Here is a 25,510-nt window from a genome sequence, read left to right on the forward strand (position 1 = left end):
TGGTAAAAACAAAGAACCCTCCCCCCATAATCAAGTTCCAATACACAACTAGATATAATATAGCTTTTTCTTTATATATATATCTGTATATATATCAAGTAAAAAAATCTAAAATAGTTGGAAGTAAAAAATGAAAAAATAGCTGATTGTGTTATTTTTCCTTTACAGTGATATGGTAGCAAATACAAGACAAATGAGTAATAAACTTTTACATAAGGTGTTCTGGTCCCATCTCCATCAACAGGGCTCAGACTAGAATAGAAAATGGAACAAGGTGATTTTTGTTTTTTTGGCTACAGCTTCTGCAAGTGACAAAGATGATGTTGATAAGACAGAAGGAAATTATAGCACTAAATAAAATAAAACTCCAAAGTGTTTTCCAAAAGACCTTAAACACCATAGGGTAAAATTTACTTCTGAACTGGGGGAGCAAACACAAAGCATCACCGAGTCCTGGAAATACCGTATGCTTATCCTGGCCTCAAAACATGAGCCTTTTGTGCCATCTTACCATAAAAAGAACCCTATCAATGCTTTCTTCCCCGCCCCCCTCCCCAGCCAGTAATAAAAAAGCAAAGCCACAAATCCATCGAATGGACTGAGCCAGACATGAGACCTCAGTGATGCGCAAGTGGTTGGCTGCCCAATGTCCAGCGGTGAATTTCCCCCAGAATCCTTTACACTGAAAGTGTCAATTGATTAAGCGTGGCAAATGGTCGCACTGAGCCCTATGTTGGCCGTACAAAAGAAAGAAGTACTAGTCTCAGCATAAAACAAGATCATATAGACAGTCAACACAAAACAGTATTTTTTCCAGTTGTCTGCATAATAATAACATCATGTTTGCATATAGAACAGCTTTTGCATTATTGCTCTACTTATAAGAATATAGTAAGGAACTTATAACAGACTTGCACATTACAAACTTAAGGTTCTTTGGTGAAGAATGAGAAAACAGTATTTTCGCTGTAATTAAATCTCAGAGAAGTTTTTGTTTTTATCTGTTGATCCTTTGGATTCTCTCACAGAGGAGGGAAAGGTATTGAGTCAGCTTTACCATCGCGACGATGGCGACCCCGCCGATCATCATGCAGGTGGGCCAGAAGAGGGAGTGGAACAGCACGTTGGAGCTGTACAGTTTGGTTAATATCACGTTCTTCTGAATGCCTTCGGGGTCGTAGAAGCAGGAGAAGCGTTGGTACTTTCTGAAGTTTTCCATCACTACGTTCACCAGCGACATGGATTCCTCATAATTCTTGCCGCACTTGGGTATGTATGAACACTGGGAAGAAATCAGAGGGAGAAAAATGTATCTCCAAACCGGGTACAATGTCTGTTTTCAGGTGGCAAGCAGGAAAATCTCAAGATGATTATGCTTTTCATAATAGGAGTGGAATACTATTAAGCTAATAATAAATTTATCAGAGACAAAACTCAATATTTTGCACATCTACAGAATTTCCCATTGGAGAACCTCCAAGTGCTATACAAACATTAATGCTTTAATCTGCACAGCGGCCTTTTGAGATAGGTGAATACATTATTATTGCTGATTTACACATGCAGAAATGGAGCTGATGAAGTACCTCTTCATCTTAAGTGGCACGCATATGCTCACAGTTAGATGAGTAATTGACTCTCTGTAAATACAAATCGGTAGTTTAGATCTCACTTGGATCAGATCAAAGTGATCGTAGCGGGCACAGGAGTTCACTCGCAGAGGAGGAGGCTGACGAGAGACCTTTATACAAACTTTCCTGTGTAATTTGTAATTTTACAAGGGGTAATGCCTCGATTAGGGACAAATAGGACAAAACACAGTTTTCCTGCTGACAACCCAGAAGCCTTTCATTCGACCTCTAGCTGAAGATCAGCCTGGCTACCAGGATGGCTCTTAGTCTTAGTTTTGTTCTTGACCCCAGCATAAGTCCAACACTTCCTTATCTCTGAAGATGCTGCTTGAATTTCAGCCTCAGTCACAATGAAAAGAAGATTTGGGAGTGGCTCTACCTAACACCTTTTCAACCTAGCATTCCCAAAGAATATAAAAGATGAGTTAAATAAAAAACCTAACTTATGGAGTCCATGCATTGAAGATATTCCATGGAACATGCAGGACAGTGGCCCTGGCTTGAGATGACCATTCCCCGCAAAGAGCTAGTGTGGGCTGGTGAGGCGTTGGGCAGACACATAAGGATTGAGGCTACATCTGGATTTTGACCTGAATTTGCTGTTACTGCTGCTGGTCTGGAAGAGGATTGATGGGAGCAGCCCAAGGCCCCTCACTCCCTCCTGTCTTCTAGACACTTACGCCCCTCCACACCTGAAGGTTTTCTACACCTGCACAGGATTTTGATTAAATTCTCTAGCTAGGCAAGAACTGCTTCAGGAGGGGTGGAAATCTGCTGCTTGACTTCTCATTGAATGTGCACGAGGGGACCCAGAAGGTCAGCACTGCCTCGCAGTTATGGGGTGGTCGTGGGTCCCCGTCATGCTCCCTGCCTGCCCAGCTGAACCTGCTTGTCTGGGGTGAGCATCTGAAGTAGTTCCAGATAATTTAATGACAGCAAGTGAGTTTTGCAAAGGAAAAAAAGGGGTTTGATTATTATTGTTTTAATGTATATACTTTATAAACGTTCCTCTGTTCTTTTTCATGACTATGCTGTGACTTTTTTGTAACATACTGCGACAAATTTCTAGTCCTAATAACGATCAAAGGATTAACCTCGTAACAGGATTTGATTGATTCATTGGCAAGTTTATTAGCACAGAATATGATTTGAAGCGCGGCAGAAAGATTGTCTGGCTCTAGCAGGCTGGAGCATTAAGGGTAGAGCATGGCAGCACTGCCATTATGAATATTTCATAGAGCTCTAGAAATTAGAGATGGAAAATATCAGGGCAGTAATATCTCATCTATTTTCCTGCTGGTGCCAGTCTGCTCCCTCCAGGATATTCGCTTGCACTCTGCCCAGCTTTGTCTTAAATGTCCAAAGCCACAAGCTCTCTTCCAGTGCCTATGACTCTTTAATAGATCATAACCTAATAAGTAGAGGAAATTTCTCAGTGAAGTGTACCTCATTTTCATTTACTAAGTTATGTGCTATCACTGTTGTAACAGCAGTATTTCCAGCTCGGATTTTTTTTTTTTCTTGGATCTTTGGTGCTATACATTTTTGTTTCTTGAAGTATCCTGAGGGAGGAGATTAAATGAGGACTTGGCCACTCTTGCCAAAGTCCAGCCCTTCCCCCTTGACAGAAAACAGCAGGCACGTAAAAGCCCTAATGATGACAGATTCCCAGACTCAAAATCTGCGGAAGAGTCCCAAGAGCGCAGCGGAGGGAGGTCCGACTTCCTTCAAGTCCGACTATTTTCCAAGCATTTCCAGAGGAGACCTGATGCTGAAGCAGAACTTGAGCTGTTGCCTCCTACACCTGATGGCAAAGAGCCACCAGCCGTGTCGGGCTGGTTGGGCTGCCCGTGCCAAGAGGGTCTGATAGCACGAAGCTGTGAAATGCAGTTGTGCAAGGGAGGTTGATTTACTTTGCCTCCCAGCCAGGCTCTTTGTGCTGAAACCGTCTCCCATGCACTCTCCAAGACATGGTTGCCCTTTAGTCCATGTGCTATCTGCCTCATTCCAGTCCTCCTGAGCTCCTGGAGGCATCTTGGCTTCAGCTTTGAGGAGCTCCTCGGCACAAAGACCCTCCGTGTGCATTGAGCCGTGGTTGTGGGGTGCTGCTGGCCTCCTTCCATGCCTCGGCTTCCCCAGCCAGATCCCAGGGATAGCGGAGGGCTGGCTCTGCTGTGCTGGTGTCTGCAATGTTGCACGGGTGAACAAGTAGGTAGACATGGATAATGGGATGTTTTGATGTTTTCTTTTGTTTGATCTTCATTTAGTTTTCTCCAGTGCCTGGCAGGGAATTTTATACCCACAATTGTTATGCTGTACCTGTGAATGTAGGCTACTAAATCTATGCTGTTTTATTATAACTCTGCATTGTCAAACACTTGGAAATCTGCAAATCTGAAAGTAAACAATGTCTGGCTCTCTACCTCAAGTGAGGATTCTGTGATACAACGTGAGAAAAGTGGTTCTTGCGTTACTTGCAATCTGATCACAAGAAGAACATACTAGACAGTTAAAAAGACATCTGGTTATTACATTTCCAGCTCTACTTTCCTAATTTAAAGGATTGGGTAGGTAGCTTGTATGAACTACCTCTGGACAAGTCCAGTCCAATGCCCTGATCAGTGCAGAATTGCTCAGGAACTTGTCCAGTCAAGTTATGAATATCTCCAAGGATGGAGATCACACAAAATCTCCAGGCAAGCTGGAGGCAGCTTCATTTAAATCAAGGACATTATATTGAAAACGCTGTTGCCAGAAAAGCCCCCAGTTCAGGCTGGGCAGCGAACATCTCTTTACATCTCTTTTGGAAAGTGCAACAGATTTGATCCAAGGGCTGAAGGGGAAGCTTTGTGTCTGCTTTGGCCTGATATTGATTCTTGCAGACTGAATTCTCCAGTCTCAGCCCAGAAATGGGTCTGCTGGGAGCCGCCGCAGAACATTGCTGCTCCCCCACTGCAGCAGGCAAACTCCTGCCCGGGTTATAAATACCTGAACCTTCAGCAGAAACCATGAGATGCCCCATCATTACTGAGTTTCAGGCAGTTATAGCTGGCATAACGGTGATTCTGGTGATTAAATCCTGCTTGTTTTCTCACTTATGGAGCATGGGTATAAATCAGCAGTAGCTCCGATGACATGAAAAGAATCAAAATGATACAGCGTGAGATAGAAATGGGGCCTCTAGAATTGCTTTAACTACCGCAGCCCTTCCTCAGGGTGACAGCCTGGCTCCGTGGTCCAGGCACGAGGGGACGCCGGCCAATTTACCTCTCTCAGAGGCTGTTACAGCTTCCTCTGACAGCTGGGGGAGGAAAGTGTAGCCATGAAGCATTTAAGCCGCTATGGTTGTAGTATTGACAAGGGGCTGGGCTTGTCGTAAAGGCTAGAGGTAAAGTATGCACAGTGAGAGCAATGAAAAGCCGTGAAAAATCTCGTGTGCTTTCCTGGGAAAGACTCGAGCAGCTCGACTGGTATCGACTTACTTCCCACCGATTCCCACCGGAGACTGGCAGCAGCACGCCGTAGATGTCAATATAAATTGCACCTACTGCTTACTGCGCCTCGTGGGCCGACAGTTAGGTTAGACAGCAAGTCTCCTAGATTAATCATTATTTAAAATCAAAGTGCATTTTCCTCCATCCGCGCTAGCTGGCGGGGAGAGGAGAGAGACGGGCTCCAGATGCTGCTCTGCGTGCGCAGCGGTGCTCAGCGAGGCAGGGAGGTTGGGGGGGGGGACGCGGACCTTTTGAAGGTCGCTGGCGTTGGCCTCGGTGGGTAAGCATCACGTTCTGCAATGACCCCAGTAATGTCAGGGCTCAGTGAGCCAGGGACGGCTTTTTTTCTTTTGTTTATTTGGCAAGGAGAAAGGTAGGAAACGCAGACCTGAGTAGGTGGATGGAGAGAGACAGCCAGCGCCCAGCTGGAGCATCACAAACTCGGCCGCGCTCAGGGCTGCTCCCTCGGGGACAAGGAACGCCTGTCCAGGGGCCTGGGGTGGGTTGTGCTGATCCGAGCTTGGGCTCTCTGCTGGTCCTCGGCAGGCACAAGAAGCCAGGTATTTTATAGGCATCGCAAACTTCCGTTCAAAACTGTGTTTGGATTCAGGTCACATAGCCAGCAGCATGTCAGGAAAACCTAGGAATCCTCCCGAGAGCAGAGCTTAACCTGTAAAACAACCTTGGCCTGGAGAAGTATTAACTTTGCCTACATTAAATTAAGAGGAGGCAGCATCTGGGAGAATTTCAAAGTCCATTTCAGCAAGCAAAAATCATCAATAACAGAATGCGGAGATTTATGCCGAATCTCTTGATTTATTTGAATCCAGTGGAGCACAGAGACCGATATGATCTGTCTTAATCAAATTGCGGCATGACTTTCACTTCTGCCCCAGCAGAAAGCGGAGCCTGTCCTGCTGCAGACTTCATGAACGGCGAGTGCCTCCTCTCTGCACCGATGCCAAACCGGAGGGGAAGATGCGGGCGCTCTTCTCCATTTCACACTTCAGATCCAGAGGACTTCGTCTCTCAGCCACAGGAGCTAATTATCCAGCAGAATAACCGGCCCGGTGCAACCACGCTGTGCTTTGACTAATTTTAATATCGCTTCATCTTAATATGCAGAAGTAATTTGGTCTACTGAACTGCTGCCATAAATAGAAACACAATAGGTTACGTTGTCAGCTGCCTGAACCGGGCCTCTGCTGTTACGGGCTGCGCTTTGCCAAGCGCCCATAGTTTGGGGTTCAGTGACCTTGGATAACTAAGTAGCTAATGCAAATCCGGCACTTGTAAGTCTAATGACTTAGCTGCGTCCCAGCTCACTACGGCTTGCAGTCTGAGGTACCCAGGCACTGTAGATCCGAAGGAATGCAGGTAGGGAGAGGGACATTTCTTCGTCCAGTCCTGCCTTGCTACGCGGAGGGAGCAAAGAGCGACCCGCGCCGAGGCGGTCGCTTGCCCGGCTGTGATGCGCAGCACTGCGTTGCTGGCGGGGAGATGCCTTCTGTGCATCTGCTGCATTCATTAAAGCCTCCAGACAGGAGCTGTTTCCATCCCACCTGGATGGAGTTATGCTGGATTTTGTACTCACTGAAGCAGAGAGAGGAATTCTTCTGCAGATCTGTTAAAAATCATTTTTTTTGGTTCAATGTGTGGAATGAGGGAAGTTGTGCAAGAAAGATGGGCTGTCTCCTTAGCTTATAGGTGCCCCAAAACCCAGGCCTTTTATTTTTATGCTCCTGCTTTTATCTTGACAGTCCCTGCTCAGTGAACTTTCAGCATCTTTGCACCATCCACAGGGCTAAGTGCTGTGCCTTGACCCCCACGGCACAGCTGACCTCCGTGGGGATGCTCAGGGCGCAGAGTTTGTCACCAGCCGTCGAGATGGGGACATGCCTGCTGTTAGACACGGGGCTCTCGTCTCTCCCCGGCACCTTGCCTGGCCTCACAGTAGTAAAGCCATTTCTATTCTCACCACCGCTGGTGCTCCGTGCACATCGCTAGGGGTGTTCACTCTCATGCAGAGCCATACCCGGGTGGGAAGTGACTTGTCCACAGCTGCACAAGAATATCAATGTGACAAGTGCTCAGCGCTAGCCTGTGCCCGTAAAGCACTTGCAAAGGAGGAGGGAGGCTCCAGCCGCCGGGGACACCAGCCCGTGTGGGATGAGCTGCGCTCCCTGCATGGGATGGGGGTGGAAAACTGCCCCCTTCAGAGGTGTGAGCTCAGTTCGTGCACTGATTTCTGCTTTCTCTGCTCTGTACTTACCGGTGAAGCAGGAGCTGGAAGCCTTCTATTACTTTAAAGCAAAGAATGGGTACAACAAGGTGAGTAACCCTCCAGAAACCCATTTAGGAAGAAATTTGATTCTATGCTCCTACCTCAGAATTAATTTTCATTGTTTCCTCGGTGTGGTAGAGCAGAAGCTTCTGGCCAGAAGAGGTAAGATTAACGTACACCTGGAGGCAGGGGTACTGAGAGATTTTCCAGCAGTCTGGACCACAGCTAAATGAGCAGTTGAAGGTTTCTGTGATGGATGCATTGAGAAGCGAGCACTGAGCCTCTTCTGTCCAGACGCTGAGTAGGGAAAAAAGAGACATAAGAGCATGGTGAGAATGGGCAATAAGCACTAAATGCAGCTCAGGCTTTCTGTCAGCGATATACTGGGGGCATCTTGTAGGAGGATATGGCACACGTTGCAGGGCTTTGAGCAAAGACCGGACTTTCTCACATCACACATCGCAGACCATGTATTGTTCTGTAGTACCCAAAGTTTGTGCTTTGGGCACAAAAATACCCCTTTCACTTATCTCTATGTATAAATGAAAAGGAAACTGGAACTTTTAGTCTGGAGAAGGTATATTTGAAACCAAAGGGAGTCAGCAGTGATATCAGAGAAGAAAACTGAGCAGCTTGCCCTGGGGAGAGCACGACGCACGCAGTGCTGCGTGACAGGACACCCTGGACCAAGACTTGATGGTTAATCACCAAGTCCAGTTCAATTTAGAGTGAAGACTGGCAGGACAACTTTGAATTACCAGGGTACATATATTCATATTCATGAAGGGACAGTAACACACAAGTGGTACCGCATGCAAGTCTACCTGTGGAAAGGCTTTTTCTAGTGGCAGCTTGCTCGGTTTTCTGTAAGTTAAGTCAGCGGTTGTAATCCTTCTGGAGGATTTCAGCTTGTCTCCAATTCACCAGAGGCTAAAACTGGAACGATGGAGCCTGGGTGTGCACTGGCAATGTTCGCTTGGGTTTCTCGCATATGTTTAAAAATCTGCAGCTGTATTTTCCTTAGGGACGTGAGCAGTGGGAAGGGGACACCGAGGACTCTGTGAAAATCCCTCCACGGGCTGGGGGAAGGTTTTACCCCAGAGCTCCCCTTTAGCCCCGCTCAGCCCCTCGGCTCACACCCAGCGCGGCCGTCCTGCCGCTGGCCGTGAGTGGGCTGAGGGTCTGCTTGCCCCTTGCCAAACCTATAAAAGGCTTTACACGGTAAGTGATATCAAAGATTTCTGACTAATTCTCTCGGTATTTTACTCTGGCAGTAATTCTGCTTGTATATTCCATTTTATATTTATATTAAATTATGCTATGATTTCTGGGGGGAAATCAAGTGAAAGGATTTTTTTCTCCCTCTCCCAGGCAGTCTTTTGTCAGAGGGTTATTGCTGTCTGTAAAGGAGAACAACCTCTAAGGAGATCTGGCTGTGCAAAGAGAAGTGACAGCAAAGACTCCTGGGTTGTCTTCTTCTCACTTTCACCTCTCCGACTGCTGTTTTATTCATGCACGGGGGGGTAATAAAGTAACACCTACCTATAACACACTTGTGAAGATGGAATATTTGATACTTTGTAGGTGCTTTGATACCTTCTGGCAATTTTTCACAGGGTTTGTAATGTAAATCCTCTCTTTCCACATGAGCAATTTTGACCTTAGCAGCCTCTGCAATTGACCCTGATATTGCTGAAAGGTCTGGGAGAGCAATTTGGAAAAGCAAATGCTCTTGGATACTTAACAGGTCTTGATCTCTGTTTTCAAAATCTAAACTTTGCCTGGATCTAAAAAGGGACAAATGCCTTTATGGCACACAAATAAGATGCTGCAAATCAGTACAGTTCATCCTCAGACACCGCTACTTTTTCCGTATCGTTGCAGGGTCAAGAAGGAATATTTTCCTGCAGGTACATCAATATAATTGAGGATGTTCATACCAATTTGTACAAGCCTAAAGAAGAAGAAGCCTGTGGCAGATAAGCCAAAAATGTGCCAGGTATTGGCCGCTGCCCCAGGGTGGTTTTGGGCATGACAGACTAATGTTTTGATCCCCAGTTACACATTTTTCATTCTCCTAACTCCACTGATCAGGGCAGAAAAAACATTGCTGACAGTCTTATTACAGTCTGGGCTGGATTTTATACAGGGCTAGTACTTGAAAACTGATTTCAAATGCTGCTAATGAACCACAGGCCAAACTTTCTGCTCTGTGGCAGAGAAGGAAGTCAGAGAAGGCCTCAGAAAAATTAAGCACAGTGCAGTAATGATGAAAGATGATCTTTCACTTTCAGCAAATTACTACATTTCAGGAGGATTTCACTTGTTAAAATGAAAGTAATAACCTACATGGAAAACTACATGCTGCAAAGCAGCTTGATTTCTTTCCCAAATGAATTCTCCATTCTTCATTTGAAAGTGCGTTGTTTCTTGAGACTGCTAAATTTTTTTGCTGTTTTCTCCTGAGTTTGGACTTTTCAGCAGCAGCCCGTGAGGGTCTTACAGGGTTCGGCAGACTGCCAACCAGCTGATATGGATATTATACTGGTGTTAAACTGTGGCAAGTCTAAAAATGAAGATTTTGTCAAACAGGGATCTAATTATTCCCTCACTTCTCCCGGTGTTACTCAACTTGCTTTCACTGTAGTTATGCCTGATTTATACTGGGGTAAGGAAGTGCAGAATCAGACCTATGTTGACCAAAGGAAAAATTGTAAAACTTTAATCAAAAGCGTCAAACGAATAAGCCATGCGAAGACAGTGAAGCAGAGAGTGTGAGATCAGGGTAACCATCATGAAATTACCTTTGCATGTAAGACCGCAGCAGGGTGATTCCCAGGAGAAAGTACATCATGATAGAGCACACCATCATGGCCAGCCCGAGGAGTATGGCCCGGTCTTCTCCGGCTTTTAGGGCTGTGACTGTTTTCCTTTTGTCCAGTAGGTCGTGATCCCTGATTTTTTGGTAAATATTTCTGAGGTTGAAAATAATACATTCTTATGTGAAGTTCATATTTAACCAATGAAGCCTCTACAGGGTGGGTAGTTCCACCTCCATACCCATCTCATGGGAGAGAAAGGCTTAAGGCTCCTCAGGTGTCCTTTATCATCGGATTCACTCTGACCTGGTGGAAACTTATTCATCTCCAAAATAAAGCCATTTTTGAAAAGGTAAAAACCTCTTACAGCAAATATAAAGATTAGACTCTTGTGCCAGCTCAGTAAATCCTTCTTTGGTACAGCTTAATTGGTTCAGTTGAATTATACCGTAGGTGAATTTGACCTGTCAATGCCACCTTAGGCCAATAGAAGATGTTTAGGTATATGAGGTGTCTTTTCTTCAGTTGAATATGGTAACAGGTCTTGTGTTACCATATGTAGAAAATAGCCTGAAGAAAGCCGTCACTAAAATTATCTGAAAGGACCACGTTCTTTTCTTGATTCCCTACAGGTTAGTGGTTTGGGTAATTTTCCACCCCAAGTGTGACTCAAAGCTCGTGAAACACTGTGGGGATTTTGCAATTGATTTCTGTAGGTTTTTTGATTGGGAGCTTATTTACTTTATTTATAAAATAGCTTTCTGGAAGCCCAGTTACTCATTACAGTGAAAACCCTCACAGAAAATTATCCACCAGAGCTATTTGTTCTGGGATTAAAAAAAAAAGAAGCTACAACAAACCATTCCCCCTTCAGCAGAGAGTCCTTTGCGTTTTCTAACCATAAGTCCTTCTTTCATCTCCGAGCCTTTGATGATTCAATGGGTCATGAGGACACAATGGTGAAGAAGGAAATATTTGAGTACATTTCAAACACACTCAAACTTTGTGGGTTTAAAATGTACTTACAGACCTGAGGCTGGTCAAAATCTCCTGTGTTTTCTGTTACGGTTCTTTTGAATCATCCAGGCAGCACTCGAAGCATGTGAACCGCACACTTCTGAGCCCTGGCACCACCATAACATGGACATAGCAGTACACGTGGAAGAAGTTCCTCTTCTACTGTCTGCAAAATGGCAGGTGAGCAACATCAACATCACTTTGGGCTCTAGCAAACCCACCACTCATTTAAGCTGAAACCACCAAGCTTCACCCAACCTTGGAAAAAAGCACTGTGTCAGACCAACCATATAACTTACATTCATTAATAGGGACAAAGAAATAGAGTTAAGACAGATGTAAAATCATACATAAACACAGTAGAAACAAGAAAATAGGTTTCATCATAAACTCCCCAAAACTGGAATTAAATTTGTATTCAGATGATGAGTCATAGTCAGGAAAAGCACATATGGTGTGGGGTTTTATAGCAAAAATCTTGCTTAGGTGGTACTGCAGACAATAGTCTCCCATACCTAAGACCCCTTGGGGTTTCTTCATCCAACTGTAATTTACACCTTTAGATGTCCATGGTTTCTCTTCAAAACCATCCTTTAAGTCTTGTCAATGTTTTCCTAGTTGGAAATGAAATGGTAATTCAGCCTGTCAAAATTTTCTCTGATGTCGGGGAGAAAAAATATATTGTCAACTGGCAGATGCAATTGCCTTCAAAGAAGTAATGTAGAGTAATAATCTAATGTTACTTTTCTATTATTATTTATCAAACTGTATTTAACTCTGAGAGCTGCTATTAGGATTTGCATTGCTCCCAAATGGAAGCAGGCAGGAAGGCAGAGATTGTCATGCAGTTCCAGCACATTAACTGATCACACAGCATAACTTATGTCAGCGTGTAGACATAAAACAGACGCAGTGCAATCACTCACTAATGTCATCAGAGCAGCTAGGACATAAAAGGGATACAAATGGACAATTTAAAAACAAATAGCTAATTGAGAATGGTTACAAATACTTCCCATGTGGCCTTGAGCCAAGAAACGTGCAATGAGAGGTAAAAAAAAAGGACGGGCTGAAGGGTATGTTGTAGAAATGATCTATCTGGCAGGTGACTGGCAAAGAGAACAGTATATGGTGACTGCCTGCCAGGCGGATCTCCCACACTTGCCTGCCATCGCAAATAAAGCTAAATGAAACTCTGCCTCAGGGGGCACGCTCGGAGCAGTTGTTCGGTCGCTCTTTTGCAAACATTTATTATTCAAAGCCCTGAACAACAGGAAAGTGGTAGCCTTGTGCACCTTACTGAGGACTTTTTTCTCCCGAATCCCTGCCAGGAGTCAGTCTGGTAACACAGGCACGGCACGTGCCAGCGTGTGACGCGCCGGTCCTGACGCAGCCCGGGAGACACGCTGAGCAACCGTCCACCCTCCTCCTCCTCCTCCTTCTCCTCCCCACTCCTGCCTGCACTGGGGAGGTGCCCGTTTTCTCTGTATGATACTGGGAACATCTGCTATCACCAGACCTCACATTTTTGCCCCCGAGAGCCCTGTTTTGGGGGACACGATACGTTGCACGCAATATTTTGCCACTAACAGAGCAGCCTCAGCACGCCTTCAGCTGGAGCGGCAGCGGTGGCCCGCACGCGTGCGTGTGCTGCTCCGTGGCGGGGAATTTGTGTACGTGTGAACTTTTGGCACAGCCTGGGGACCTCTTTCTGCTTGGTGAGCTGGAAGAGTGCCGTGCTTAGCTGGCTGATTTTGGATCCCTGGGCTGCACAGCCACAATTAGCTGACTGCTGTGGTGTGTGTAAGTACAGATCACTGCATACCAGACAGTAGTCATCTAGACGATTTTCTCTAATACTTGTGATTACCTGTGATAACTTCCCAGATAAGACACCGAGGGGGGCTGCTTGTTTTCAAAGAAGTCCCAGCTGTCAGAACATGGGGTCTTTCTGCCCTGTGCAAAGACATTTAATAGAAAGCAAGCCTCCAAGGACAAAAGGTCTTTGCTCCCTTGATCGTTTCCAGACTGAAGTTCTCCTCTGCTAAATCTCTATGTTTCTTTTGCCAAATTGCTCAGAGGATACGGGCTGGCTACTCTACCCGGGCTCAGCTGCCAGAGAGGAAATCTCGGCCATGACTGTGCCTGCTGGGGCAGAGCAGAGATTTCCCTCTCCATATCTCTGTGCACAGCAGCAGCACGGGGATCCCTCTGCAACGTGGTCAGCAGCTCCTTATAGATCTCCAGAGGAAGGTTTAGGGAGGACCTGTGTGATGAAATTAGGCAGCCCAGGTTATGTTAGCCTGAACATGAGACGGCCAAGGAGAGTTACAGTGCTGGTCTGAGCCTACTGGCCTTAATAAAGAGGTCCTACATCTTCTGTAGAGTTGCCCGTATTTGCTGCAGCCAAGACCTTTATTTGTCACCATGAGGTACGCGACCTTTTAGCACTCGCTCATGTGAAGGACGAGGCATATCAACTTGCTCTGTGCTCTGCTGGCACAGGACTGATCTGCAGCTCCAGGGATGTGACTAGTTTATTGGCATGTGTTAGGAATGGTCCTGTATGCAAAGAATTTTCAGCTGGGCACTGCCACATAGAGCAGGAGAGGCTAAGGTAATGCTGCTTCTGACCCAGTACAACAGTTCTTATTTCACTACAGAATGAGTAGATCTAGGAGGTCTGCAAAGGGGATCAGGTTTCCTCACTGGAAATCTAGACTAACCAGGCACCTGCAATTATTTCTTTTTTTTTTAATAAACACAAATTAGCTACCCTCAGATTCCTTCCTTTCCAAACGGACCATCATGTGCTGCTGAGGGAGACGTTGCCTCCTCCAGCGCTGCACAGTCATAGGGCTTGTCAGATGGGGATACCTGCCTGCCCGAATTATTCAGAGTGACTTTGAATTCACATTCCCTTCTCTGATATCACAGCTGTTATGCAGATGTCACTCAAATTACCTCATGTTGAGGTGTTTACTGATAGCAGAAATCCTTCAATGCAAGGGTGAAAAAGCCCTCCTGTATCTTACCTGCAGAATTCCCAATGCTCAGGGACTTTTCTGATCAGAAGCCAATTTCTTTACTTTTTTTTTTTTTTTTTTTTTTTTTTTTACAGGGTATATTTAGCTGCATCAGTTTTTGTTATTAGAGCTATGGCAACAGGAAATCTCATTGGAGCTCTCTCAGTGATGGTTGTAGGATGCCTATCGATATGAACAGATTTTGTTCACTCAATTCCTTCCTTCTTCCTCACCAAACTGGACCAAATGAAACCAGTGTTTTGGCTTTCCAAGCTTACAATGGTGTGGAAAGCCTAACTGACACCTGAGAAAGAATGAGGGCTTGGCTAGGTTTTCGAAGCATAAAAAGTGGCAGTTGGGGAACAGTGAATGTCTAAAACAGCAATGAAATACATACATTTGGGGCCTGATCCTGCAAAAAGGGATGCCTGAGAGATACCTTCTACCTGGGAGGAGGTGATTCCTCCACAGCAAGTGACCCATTGCTGCACAGGTTATTATTACAGTGCAATTCCTCAAAAGTCTGTGGATGTAGCATGTGTTAGGTGACAAATTTGTAGTTCCAGATGACAATCTTCCTGTCTGAAGTTTAAAGAACAAAAATTCCTAGGAAAGGGTCATTTAGGGGAAGTAACTTCTCTAAAACGCACCGCCTGTTTGATACTGTGATGCTGCTGGTGAACTTACACGTGTTAAAATCACTGCCAGATGCTGGCGGATGAGTTTTTCCCACTAGCAACACTTGCTCTGTGTTCACACCTCTCTTCTGCAGTCCTGAGGCTCCAGTCAGCACTCCCTTATTTCCATTTTCTCTTCCTCCCTTTCCCTCCTGCATTTTATTAATCACCCACAGGGTATGAAAAATTCCTTCTGTACGGCTCTACAGGGCCACCTGGGAAATAAAACCACCCAACGCTTGAAAAGGCACCTGAAATTACCATGGCTGGTGTATAAGTATAGAAATACTGCTTCCTACCTCCCTATTTCTGCAGGCAGGCAGGGGTGAGCTCTGCCCAGGGTTTAAGCCGACCAGACACTGGTGAACCCTGTTTAGCACAGTGCTCAGCCCAAGTTAGTAAGTCCCACTGAAAGGCATGGTGTGAGCTGAAGGCCATGTTAATCAGGAGCATATGGCTTTCAGCCAGCCCAATGTGTGGGCAGATATCTCCTCCAAGTGTCTAACCTTGGACCATCCTGTCCATGACAGTGTTTTAATGCAGAAGAACATTGGCCTGGGGAAAATTCACTTAAAGAGGAGACTTGCAGACGTACATGAGGCAGTTAGTTAGATAACCAGCTCCAACCGAAAGTCCATGGAAACCTGCTGCCAAGCTGGCCTTTGTGGCTTCAAAATGTCTGTTTGGGATCGGATTATCAAAAGAGTTGAACACCTATACAGCCTTGGCAGAAAATTTCAGCAAATGGGCCAATTCTCCAAGGAAACTTGGTGTCCTGAGGGCAGCTCTGCTGCCTGAACTCATGAGTGCATTTTCCCAAGCAGATGCTGGCAGTAATGTCTCATTAGAATAACTGAAGGCTGTGTTTTGCTAATTGGCACTGTAGATACATTGACGTCTGTTTTTGTTTCACCGAATCTGATTTTTTGTGATTATATTTAATGGTGACTGCAAGAAGAACTGAAGGCGAGGAGGCAAGGAGGGAAGGGGGAAAGGAAAGGGAAGAAAAGAAAGGGAAATGTGTCCGGTTGTGACAAGACAAGCTCTCCAGCAAATATCACTACAAAGGAGAGAGATTTTGGAAGGGTGAGTCTGAGCATTACTGACAATTGTTCTTTCATCAGTGATATTTAACTTCTTTTGTTCCCAACTGAGTGCTGCCTTTGTCTGCAGACATAAAACTTCTCCTTCCCTTTCCTTCCCTTCTGCGTAATTCCCTGCTCCCCTGGGACATCCAGTAACTCATTTATTCCTCTGCCTCCTTCAGCGTATTCCCTCCAGCAACGCTACTTAAGTGGGCTGGTGTGCTACCAGCTCACTTTCAAGCCACTCGTCATCCCCCAGCTATTCTGCAGTGTACTGCGCACACGCTCCCCCTCACACACCATGCATAGAAACATCTCTGACAGCTGGATCCATCACCCAAATGTGTAAAAGTTAGGTAGGGCAATGATCTGGCGGGGAGAGAGGAGGCTGTGTGTGTGTGTGTTGTCTGGAGAGGGGTATGGGAGTGGTGTGGGCCGATGGCTGGAAGCAGGAGACCTGCAAAAGGCATAAAGGCTTCACAGGGGATGGAGCCGGGGCTGAAAGCCTGCGGCTGGGGATTAGCGTGCTTTTAAATGTGCGATGTGTGCGTGCGGACCTCAGAGATGGTCACGGTGTGCTGCTGGTGTCCTGGGAACAAGGAAGACTTTGGCCATGGCTCTGGCGTTGTCCCTCCACTCTGTTTTGGCTTGGCGTGGTAAGCCTGGCACTCATCGGCTGGAACAGTAGCCGGGGTTGGGGGGGGGGGGGTGAGAGGCAAGGGATGGACACCCTTTGCAGCCCTCCTTACTTCTCTAGTGCTGCCACGGAAGAGAAGCTACAGGCCACAGTCCTAAAGATTCAAACCCGTAAGAGACAATCAGCATAGATGCCGTTTACCTTTTCTCATCATGTCTGTAAGATGTAGAGCTCCGGCCACTGGTCCAAATAAACATTTTAGAGGGTTGCCCAGTGTTGGCTTTGCTCGCTGCAGTGGGACGATGGAAGGACCTGGGGGAAGAGGGATATTTTTTGTCACTGCCCATCCAACGTGGCAGACCACATTATATCCAGAGTGCCAAATCCCCTGTGGCCGTGCCCAGTGTGCTCTGAAGATGGACCATGTGTTAACTCAAGGTGAGATGTAAAATAATGGGGATGACAGATCAGCGTGTGGGAATGAAGGATAAATCTCATTAGCCCCACTGGTAAAATGTGATCCTGGCTAATCAGGCTTAGCTATGCTCCACACCGCTAAGGACTTGCACTATGGACAAGCAATCATCAGTAGTTTAAGAAAAGGTAATAGCTGCATCCAATGTTCTTATGGCAGCATTTTTGGGGGACAAAGTGGCTATTGTTTAAGCACATGCACGCTCATCACAGTTTTTTGGTTGTACTGCAGCTCTCACTGAGGTGATGCTCTCAAGGAAGGTGTCTGAATGAGGCAAAAGTATGATTCATAAACGCAGTATTTTGTGGAAATGTAACTGATGTGACAAAGACATCTTTTCCCACAGAGAAATTACTGTCCCAAGGCCATTTGGCCAGACCATTTAGATTCCTGCCCAAGGGCTGCTTTGTTTCACAGCGGGATATGAGACCTGCTGCCTCTCTCTCAGGCCCTCAGGGTCTTCTGAAGAGGGGGAAGAGTCTGAGGGGTTTCATTTTAAGGACTGAATTTGAACCCTGTACTTCAATTAGAACTCATAGAATCAGAAATACGGAGTTGAAAGGATCTCAAGAATTGTTGCTGCTCTCTTACCCTGATTCAAGGCACATTCACTATATCTGTCATTCCTAGCAGATTTTGGTTACCCTAGGTCAGCTGAACGTGAACAACCATCTTTCCAGGTGGTAACTTCATTGCCAGGCTGGAAGCATAGGCTATATTGGACCTGCTAGTGGGGCTACAGCTCCCCTCATAGCTCCTCCTAATCTGCTCCTGTTTTAGTGAGGCTCAGTTAAAATCTCAGTCTCTGAGAATGGGACCCTTCCTGGTGAGGGCTGGATTTTGCAATATTTCGTGGCACAGCACTTTGTGCTTTTACTCCATTCAGAGAAAAGCTTAAGGAAAAAAAGAGAAATGTTCCAGATACCAAATGCTTTAATGCCGAAGTTTTTCATACACTAGGGGCCATTCTTTAGCTCACTGAAAAATAAACTGACTGTTGATGCTGTCAGCAGAGAAGGCACATGAATTCCTCAGTGCTCCTTGTCTGAAAAAGTCTGTAATGTCACTATCTACATAATCATGCAAAGGGCTAATTTCAATATTTACATAGTGGCGAACCTGGGAGAATACTTAAATCCTGTAGAGGTGGCTGCAGGGGAAGACTGACATGGACGGGAGCCAAAATCCATCCGTATGCAGGCAGGCTGATGGGTGCCAAGGGACTGGGTTCTCCATCTGGAGTCAGCCCAGAGCCCTACCACTGGGTCCATGACACAGACCAGGGCAAACTCGCACCCCGGCTGGGGAGCTGGCTGGCAAACTGGCCAAACTGGTGACCCCGTCACCTCCTCCCTGCTGGAATCCTGCTGCCATGCTCAGAGATGCTGGCTCAGGACTGGGACTTGCAGGCAGGGACCTTGCTTGAAATAAGAGGTGGTAATAGTTGATGAAGCTTTTGCGCTGCATTCATGCACAGCAAATTGGACGAGGCAGCGGTCCAAAAGAAGGGAGGCAGAAGGAGGGGAATCTTCCCCAGCCCTTTCCCTGACCCTGTGGTCATCGCTGCAGCTCTGAGAGCCAAAAAAGACTCTTTTCTTTCCTTACAACCACTGTAGTTAAGTATTGGGGAATAAACAATAAGATGAGGTACTTCCTCCCTGAAATAACTATAGTTTAGAAGGTGGAATAGCCGGGAACTAATCAATATAACCACCAACTAGGAAGTGTTTTTATAGTGATACTGGCCAGAAATTTGGGTTACAGGACCTTGGATCTAATCCTCCCTCTGGTATTCAAGATTACATCCACACTACCTCAGACAGAACAACAGCGACCACCAAACCTGCACCGAACGAGCTGGTGTTTCTGCATCGAGCAATGCAGGAGGGCTCAGAGCAACTATACAAGGGCCTGGAGGCCACATTGGATATTGGGCTGAGACCAGTCCCAGGCTGAGTCTCTTAATGTTGGAAAATAAAATTATATAATCGCCACCGCACACTTTAGGATGCCGCACATGAGCTGCACAACAGGAAAGCCTGGCTGGCTGTGCTGCCACAGCCTGAGTGGTCCCAGAGCCGCCAGGAGATGGTGGTGAATGCTATTAGAGAGTCTGTTCTTAATTAAGCAAAACTTGGGCACACATTAGAGGTGATCAGCAGCTTCTGCTGCCTGTCTGAGTCTACAGGGACAGCTGGGCAGGACTGCCTGGGCAGGGAGGCAGATTTGCAAGCTCCAGAACAAATTGTAGGAGCACCTCATGGGCAAGAGCTGGGTGAGAGGTGTCTGTCCCGCCAGAGGGATGCCAGAGGAGGAAAAGGGGTGTCTCTCTTCCCACCAAAGTCAGAGTGATTTCAGACTCTCTTATAGTGCCAGTGCCCTGGAGCAGTCCATATGTGACAGCATTAATGCTGTCTGCTTCATTAGTTGGGCGATCCAAGCTAACCATCACTATTTAACACACAATTGCATGCCTAATTTTGTGTAAAATTGTAACACTGTTGACATCACAGCAACCACTCCAGAGGTCAGATGTAAGCGACTGAAGTCCATGGTTCCTTTTGGCAGGGGTTAGCAGTAAGGTAGGAACGGTACTGTGGAACAGTAACAATACAAACTCCCCAAGACCCTCCTTTGAAGGCCTTTGGAGGACTTGTAACCTAGAACGGTTACGACTTACACGACCATGTCCTGCCCCAGCAGGACAGTTAGCAACCTTCCACGCCTTTCTCCTCCCCTGAGTTAATCCCAAGGCAGGACTGTGAACCCCATTCCTTCCCCATCCCCTCTCTCTTTTCTGAGAAAACAAGTAGCACTACATTTTTTTTGCCCATTGCCTCTCTGAGTCAGCTGCTGGAAACATATTTTTATCATGCAACAAGTAATCAGCCTGTGAAACTCATTACTGCAGGATGTCAGCCTAGCATTTAGGGTAAAAGTGGATTGTGCTATTGCTTGAACAGATGGAGCACCTAAAGTCATGACAATACCTGCTAAAAACAGTTTAGAAGAGGTGCTTCAAGCTGCTTTTTGACTATCAGGAGTCTGTAGGGGATATTCCTATAGGGCAGTTTACCAGGAAACTGCTGTACTTGATGTGACTTTTGCTAGACTCAGGATGCTGTGTTGGACTCCGGGCTTTCTGCTCGAGTTTGCCTGAACATTGCTGTCTCCTTCACTATTTACCCGGTGTGGCATCAACACAGTTGTCTCTTGGCACAGTTGCCACGGGCACAGGCAAGGAGCCCAAGCTTCGTTTTTTACAAAACATGCCTCGTTCTTCACATTTGGGTCTATTCTGAATAAATGCATAATGTTTCAGACAGAAACGCAGAGTAAAAAGTGTGCAGTCTCCTATGAATACATGTAAGCCTGTGCCTAGGGCCCTTTAGTGCTTTGCACTGGTCAAGGAGCAGCTCTAAAGGTCCATGATGCTGACACAGTGTGTCTGCCCCGCTCCTCCCATCTTCCCCTGTTCTCATCCTCCTCTTGAACATTATCCTCTGGTGAATTTTATGGAACTCAGTAGAAAACCTGATGAGGTTTCAACTTTTTCAGCCATTGCAAGATAAAGACTTGAGATAGTTCTTATAAGATTAGAACTACTCTGTCCCGTCCTAAGGAGTGTCAACATGTCCACCCAACAGCAACCACCTGGAAGAGGACTGCAGTGTGATGAAAACATTTGGGGGGGGCAACATTTGCTTCAAATTGCTCCAAAAAAGATGTAATTCTGAGGGTGAATCTCAAAATCCCTTAGCTGGTACCTTGGGAACTACCTTATCTGCTCTGTTGTCTTCACTTTTACCCTGGGCTGGCTGCTTTCCTTCCTCAGGCTTCGGTTTATGCCAGGATTGGTATGAAATGTTCCTTACCTCTGTGTCACCGCATCTGTGAACAGCCAAAGAGGGATACTGCAGACCATGGTTTTAGATGGAAAGCTGGGGTTTACATGCGTGTTTATCTGTAATTGCCTCTGCCTATGTTTATGTTAATCATAGGGTTTCTGAGACCTTGGAGAACCATTTATGGCACCAAACTAATGAGCTTTGCTCCCCTTATGGCATTTCATTTCCTGGGCAATGTGGCCACTGTAAAAAGAGAAGCACCTGCATTAATTTTGCCTCATAAAAGACACCCTGAGTCATCAAAAGCCAACAAAAGCTAAACATTCACCTAAACATATCATCACCGACCTCTTAAGCTTTGTCTGAATACACCCATGTCCTGCACTGTCCATGCTGCCAAGTGCTCTGGATGCTTCCTCCCAATATTTCCCAGCCAGAGGATTCATTTGAACCCTGAGGCAGTTCCCTGTGAGCCCTGAAGTTTTCCTGCTAGTCCACACGTTAACCTCTCCCTGTGCCACAACGTGGCGGCCAGTGCCAATTCTTGGGCAGACAGGGAGGGTGCTGTTGAGTGATGGAAGATATTTGGTCTCTCCCATGGCTGGAGAGACTTTTTTGGGTGGTCCCACCCACCGATGCCCATGGGAAAAGGAAGAGGTTAGAACCAGGTATCAAAGGCAACCTGCAAGGGGATGGTGGTTCAATCTGAGGTGAATTTACTGAATATGGACAGTTAGAATTTATGCCCCAATAGGTCTTACCCACACCTATGTCTGACCATAGTATGTTTTCCTATGGCTTTTCTGAGTCAGAAAAAAGGGACAAGTGTTGTGTGGTGAAGGATGGGAGAATATATAAAATGGCCTGTTGAATTTCTGATGTAAAGTGTAGCCTGACTGCTGGGTAGTCTGGCATTCAGGTGCAGTAGTGTGTGGAAGAGTTTCCCAGGCAGTGTGGTGGAGGTAACTACTCTATTAAAATGCTCCTGTCTGAATCAGGAGATGATCCAGGGGAGTTTTCTAGTCCTGGTATTGAAAGAATGTAAGAGCTGGACCCAGTATTAAAAGCAATGCCTGAAATGTCTTGACTCCCAAGTATGGTCCGTGGCGACATGAAGGGGCGGATGGAAGCGGAGCTACACCAGGGAGAGTGTGAGGAGAAGCCCAGCTGGGTGGTAAAAAGTGAGCTGGTGTCTGCCAGGGCTATCTGAGTGAGACCCACTGTGGCCGTGGCCGTGGTTTGACACGAAAGCCCCAATACACATGCACCAAGGGAGGTCTCACCAGCACTGAAGATGCAAACCAGAAACCAGGTGAACAGCTAGCTGGCAATCCCCCTGTTCTGACACAATTCAGAGAGCAGTGTTTCTTGTGTAGCCAAAATACCTGTTTTCTCTGCAGGTCTCCATCTGAGCACAGTATCTGCTTGCCCTAATCCCACTTGTCTGCGGCCATAACAAGAAGAACAGCAAGCGTGGACCAAGAAGAACAGCAATAAGCTAACTCATAAAAGAAATGCATCTGCATTAGTAGAAGACAGTTACCACTTAGGGAACATTTAACGCTCTGGCAGCAGCAACACTAAATTGTGATGCAGCAACAGCAATATCAAATGGTGTATTTCTGCCTCGTGACCGGACTTTGCTGTACCGCAAGCTAATGGGCACGGTGCAGGACAGAGTGACATAAATATTGGAGCATCTCAGGAGCTCCGCCTGTACTAACTGCCTAATCCAACTGGCAGATGACCTTGAATTTGGGGTTCCTTATTATGGCAAGGGGAAAATGAACAACGGGCAGCTGGTGTTAATGTACTGATGAGAGTTTAGGAAGACTGATGGCTAATGATGCTTCATTAATGAATTCACCTCTATTTCTGGCCCTTCTCCTAAATATCCCCAGAGCTCAGAGCTTAGAGCTGAGCGCTCCATCTAGTTTTTGAGTAGAATGAGGGAGACAGCCTGGACCCAGGGTGGTCTTGGTGGGGTCCCATGGCACAGGCATGTCTAGGACACTCCATGTCCAAAGGAGGAGGAGAATGGAGCTGCCAGTGACAACTGAAGCCATCACATGGGGATGCAGCTTAACTGTATGTGGAAAACAGCGGTATTTAGGTTTGTTTTCAAAGGCAAAATATCTTTTAACTTCAAGTCATCCTTACGATTGTTAATTCCCTCTCCCCAGTATATACAGGAGTAAGAGAGAGAGTCAGAAAGGCTGAGGTATCTACACCTCTTTGCTACATGACAACATGCAATATGTTCACACTTCAAAATTAAATATTCCAAAGTAAGTTCTAAATCTACCAGGTTTCCATCTCATTATATTTTTTCTCCAGTGCTGGTGTTATGTGTTTTGAAAAATCTTTCAAGCCCTGCCATTTAATGATGCCTTTCATCCCTTTCATTCCCCTTTCCTAACAGCTACCTTCCTAGTACGAGTCTAAGTAGCACCACACAGCACGGCTATAGACTTTATAGTCTTTGTTCTTCCTGATCTTTTTAAATTTAACTTCCTTCTCCACTTTTTTTTTTTTTTTTTCCCCAGTGCCTCTTCCTATACATTACTATGCCCATGATGACTTGTTTCACTCACCTTGGCCACACTGTGTTAGTCTTAATTATTCTGATTTAGTTGATTGATACAGCAACTTTTTGAAGAAATTCCTGTGTCTCCAGGTCTGCTACAAAGGAGGGAGCTTCTATCTGTCATCACAAGCAAGAAAGTCCCATCTTCTCTTCTTTGGCGACCTTCTGGCCACCTTGGAGCAATCTGACACTATGGCTTCAGCTTCCTCATCTGTACAAGGGATGTGCTAGTCCTGTCACTGTACCTGGCAGAGGACATTTTCAGGCCATCTCCAGGTAGCAGAGAATCTAGTGAAGAACCAGCCCTTATTACCATCCTCATGTTTTGGTGCTGGTGAGTTTGCAATCCAAGCACGAGGCAATGCCTCTCTTGGCACGTTGCAGTGGCTGGGGATCAACGTTTTTGAGGAACAGCTGAGGATAATTGTCCCCTTTGCCTGTCAGGACTCTGCAAACATTTTTAGCTTTTTGTGCTGAATTTGAATTTACGTAGCAAGTGACACGTTGGACAAGCACCGTATTCATCATCTCAGCTGCTCTCTGGCTTTAGAGAAGGGCACAATCTGCCTGTAAAATGGGCTGGTTTTGGGAGGGGGTGCAGCAGTGGCAAGTGCTGGGTCACCCCCCTGCAACGTGGCCCTAGTCAGTTGAGCCAAGAGGGCTTTATGGGGAGATCTGCTCTGCCAAACACCAGGTAGCATTACACTGATGAGGAAGGATCCTGGGAGTGAGAATGAAGGCAGTGAAAGTGCTGCGCTACTGCACTTGATACTCTCCTCTAAATCTTAGCACAATTCTCTGTAATTGCAGAGGGATATATCACCCTGGGTGCTGCACTGCACCAGAAGAGCTATAAGGCCCTGGACCAGGCTGGCTGTGCTAAAAGCACATGGATGACAGTGAAGACGCCCTGTCTCTTGCGATCATGCTGTGATAAACCCAGTGGGAAACAGAGAGAGGGTGAGAGAAAGGAGATGAAGTGGAGGTTCACTGCTGCGTTGCTCCTCCATTCCCAGGGCTGGGAGGTGTTTCCAGCTCCAGCTCCACGCTGAATTCAGTCTGTTTGATGGTCACCAAGAGGGAATGATCTTCTCTCCAGCTGAGATTTTGTGGGTACCCACTTGACCAGATCTTAGAGGAGGCTCTTTTGGATACTAAAAAGACTAATTTTAAGAATAACTGGTTGCACAGTGGGAGCTGGACACCTCTGACTGCTGAAGCCAAGTGGCTTCTGACTCGACTCATATGCCCCTGCACCACCGTCATCTCAGGGCCCTGGGATTTACACCCCAAACTGTGAAGCAACAGGGTGTTGGCACTGCTGTTTTGCAGGTGATGAACAGAGGCACGGAGGCTGCTGAGACTTGGCCAAAGTCTCCCAAGAAGTCTGTGGTGGATGTAGTGGAGAAAATAGCCTAAAAGATGGTGGACAACCACCTTCCACCCAGCAAGTAGGGAAGAGAGCCAAGACACATACAGATTCCCATGTCAGCGAGCAAAGGCAGAGCCTTACTTTGGGGAAGCGCCAAGTCCATGGGGACATCCCTTCCAGCTCCAGCTTTGTGCAGCTGTGCCTCAGCTTTACACTGTCCAGAGAAGACCTGATCTGAGAAGTACACGGCTTTTAAATATCCCTGAAGAGAGTGTTTCATTTCAGGAAAGCAGCGCTAAAACCTTGATGGTGTGTTTGCGGGTGGGAGCACAGAGAGAGGAAGGGTGCTGAGCTGCTGGGAACAGGGAGGGCACACCAGCAGCCCTTAGGGAAACCACGAAGGAGAAGCAGATCACACGAGCGATGCGGCTGGGGAGAGAGGTGAGGGCAGAGAAAGATAAACAGACGCCAAGCAGCACCCAGAGGAAAAGCACAAACAGGCAGGGCAGATATGGCAGGAGCGGTTTTTCTCCTACCTAATTCCTTGAGCGGGTCAAT

At 46.3% G+C, this 25,510-nt stretch overlaps 1 protein-coding gene across 7 annotated transcripts in view; it reads right to left on the reverse strand.

Moving 5' to 3' along the window:
* Window positions 1-548: 548 nt before the first annotated feature.
* LOC126039180 (calcium-activated potassium channel subunit beta-2) overlaps window positions 549-25,510 on the reverse strand; it is a 153,331-nt gene continuing 128,369 nt past the window's right edge. For 4 of the 7 annotated variants that reach the window (XM_049801890.1, XM_049801892.1, XM_049801889.1 and 1 more), the window contains exons 2-5: window positions 16,872-16,982; window positions 10,214-10,384; window positions 7,511-7,706; window positions 549-1,282 (exon numbers count right to left, since the gene is read on the reverse strand). In XM_049801890.1, coding sequence (XP_049657847.1) covers window positions 998-1,282; window positions 7,511-7,706; window positions 10,214-10,384; window positions 16,872-16,982 — 763 coding nt within the window. In that variant the 3' untranslated portion in view covers window positions 549-997. The remainder of the gene's footprint in view (window positions 1,283-7,510; window positions 7,707-10,213; window positions 10,385-16,871; window positions 16,983-25,510) is intronic. The other 3 variants (XM_049801891.1, XM_049801894.1, XM_049801895.1) reach the window with 3 other exon arrangements.

The sequence above is a fragment of the Accipiter gentilis genome, chromosome 6 (assembly GCF_929443795.1).
Source record: "Accipiter gentilis chromosome 6, bAccGen1.1, whole genome shotgun sequence".
In the NCBI taxonomy this organism is placed as follows: domain Eukaryota; kingdom Metazoa; phylum Chordata; class Aves; order Accipitriformes; family Accipitridae; genus Astur; species Astur gentilis.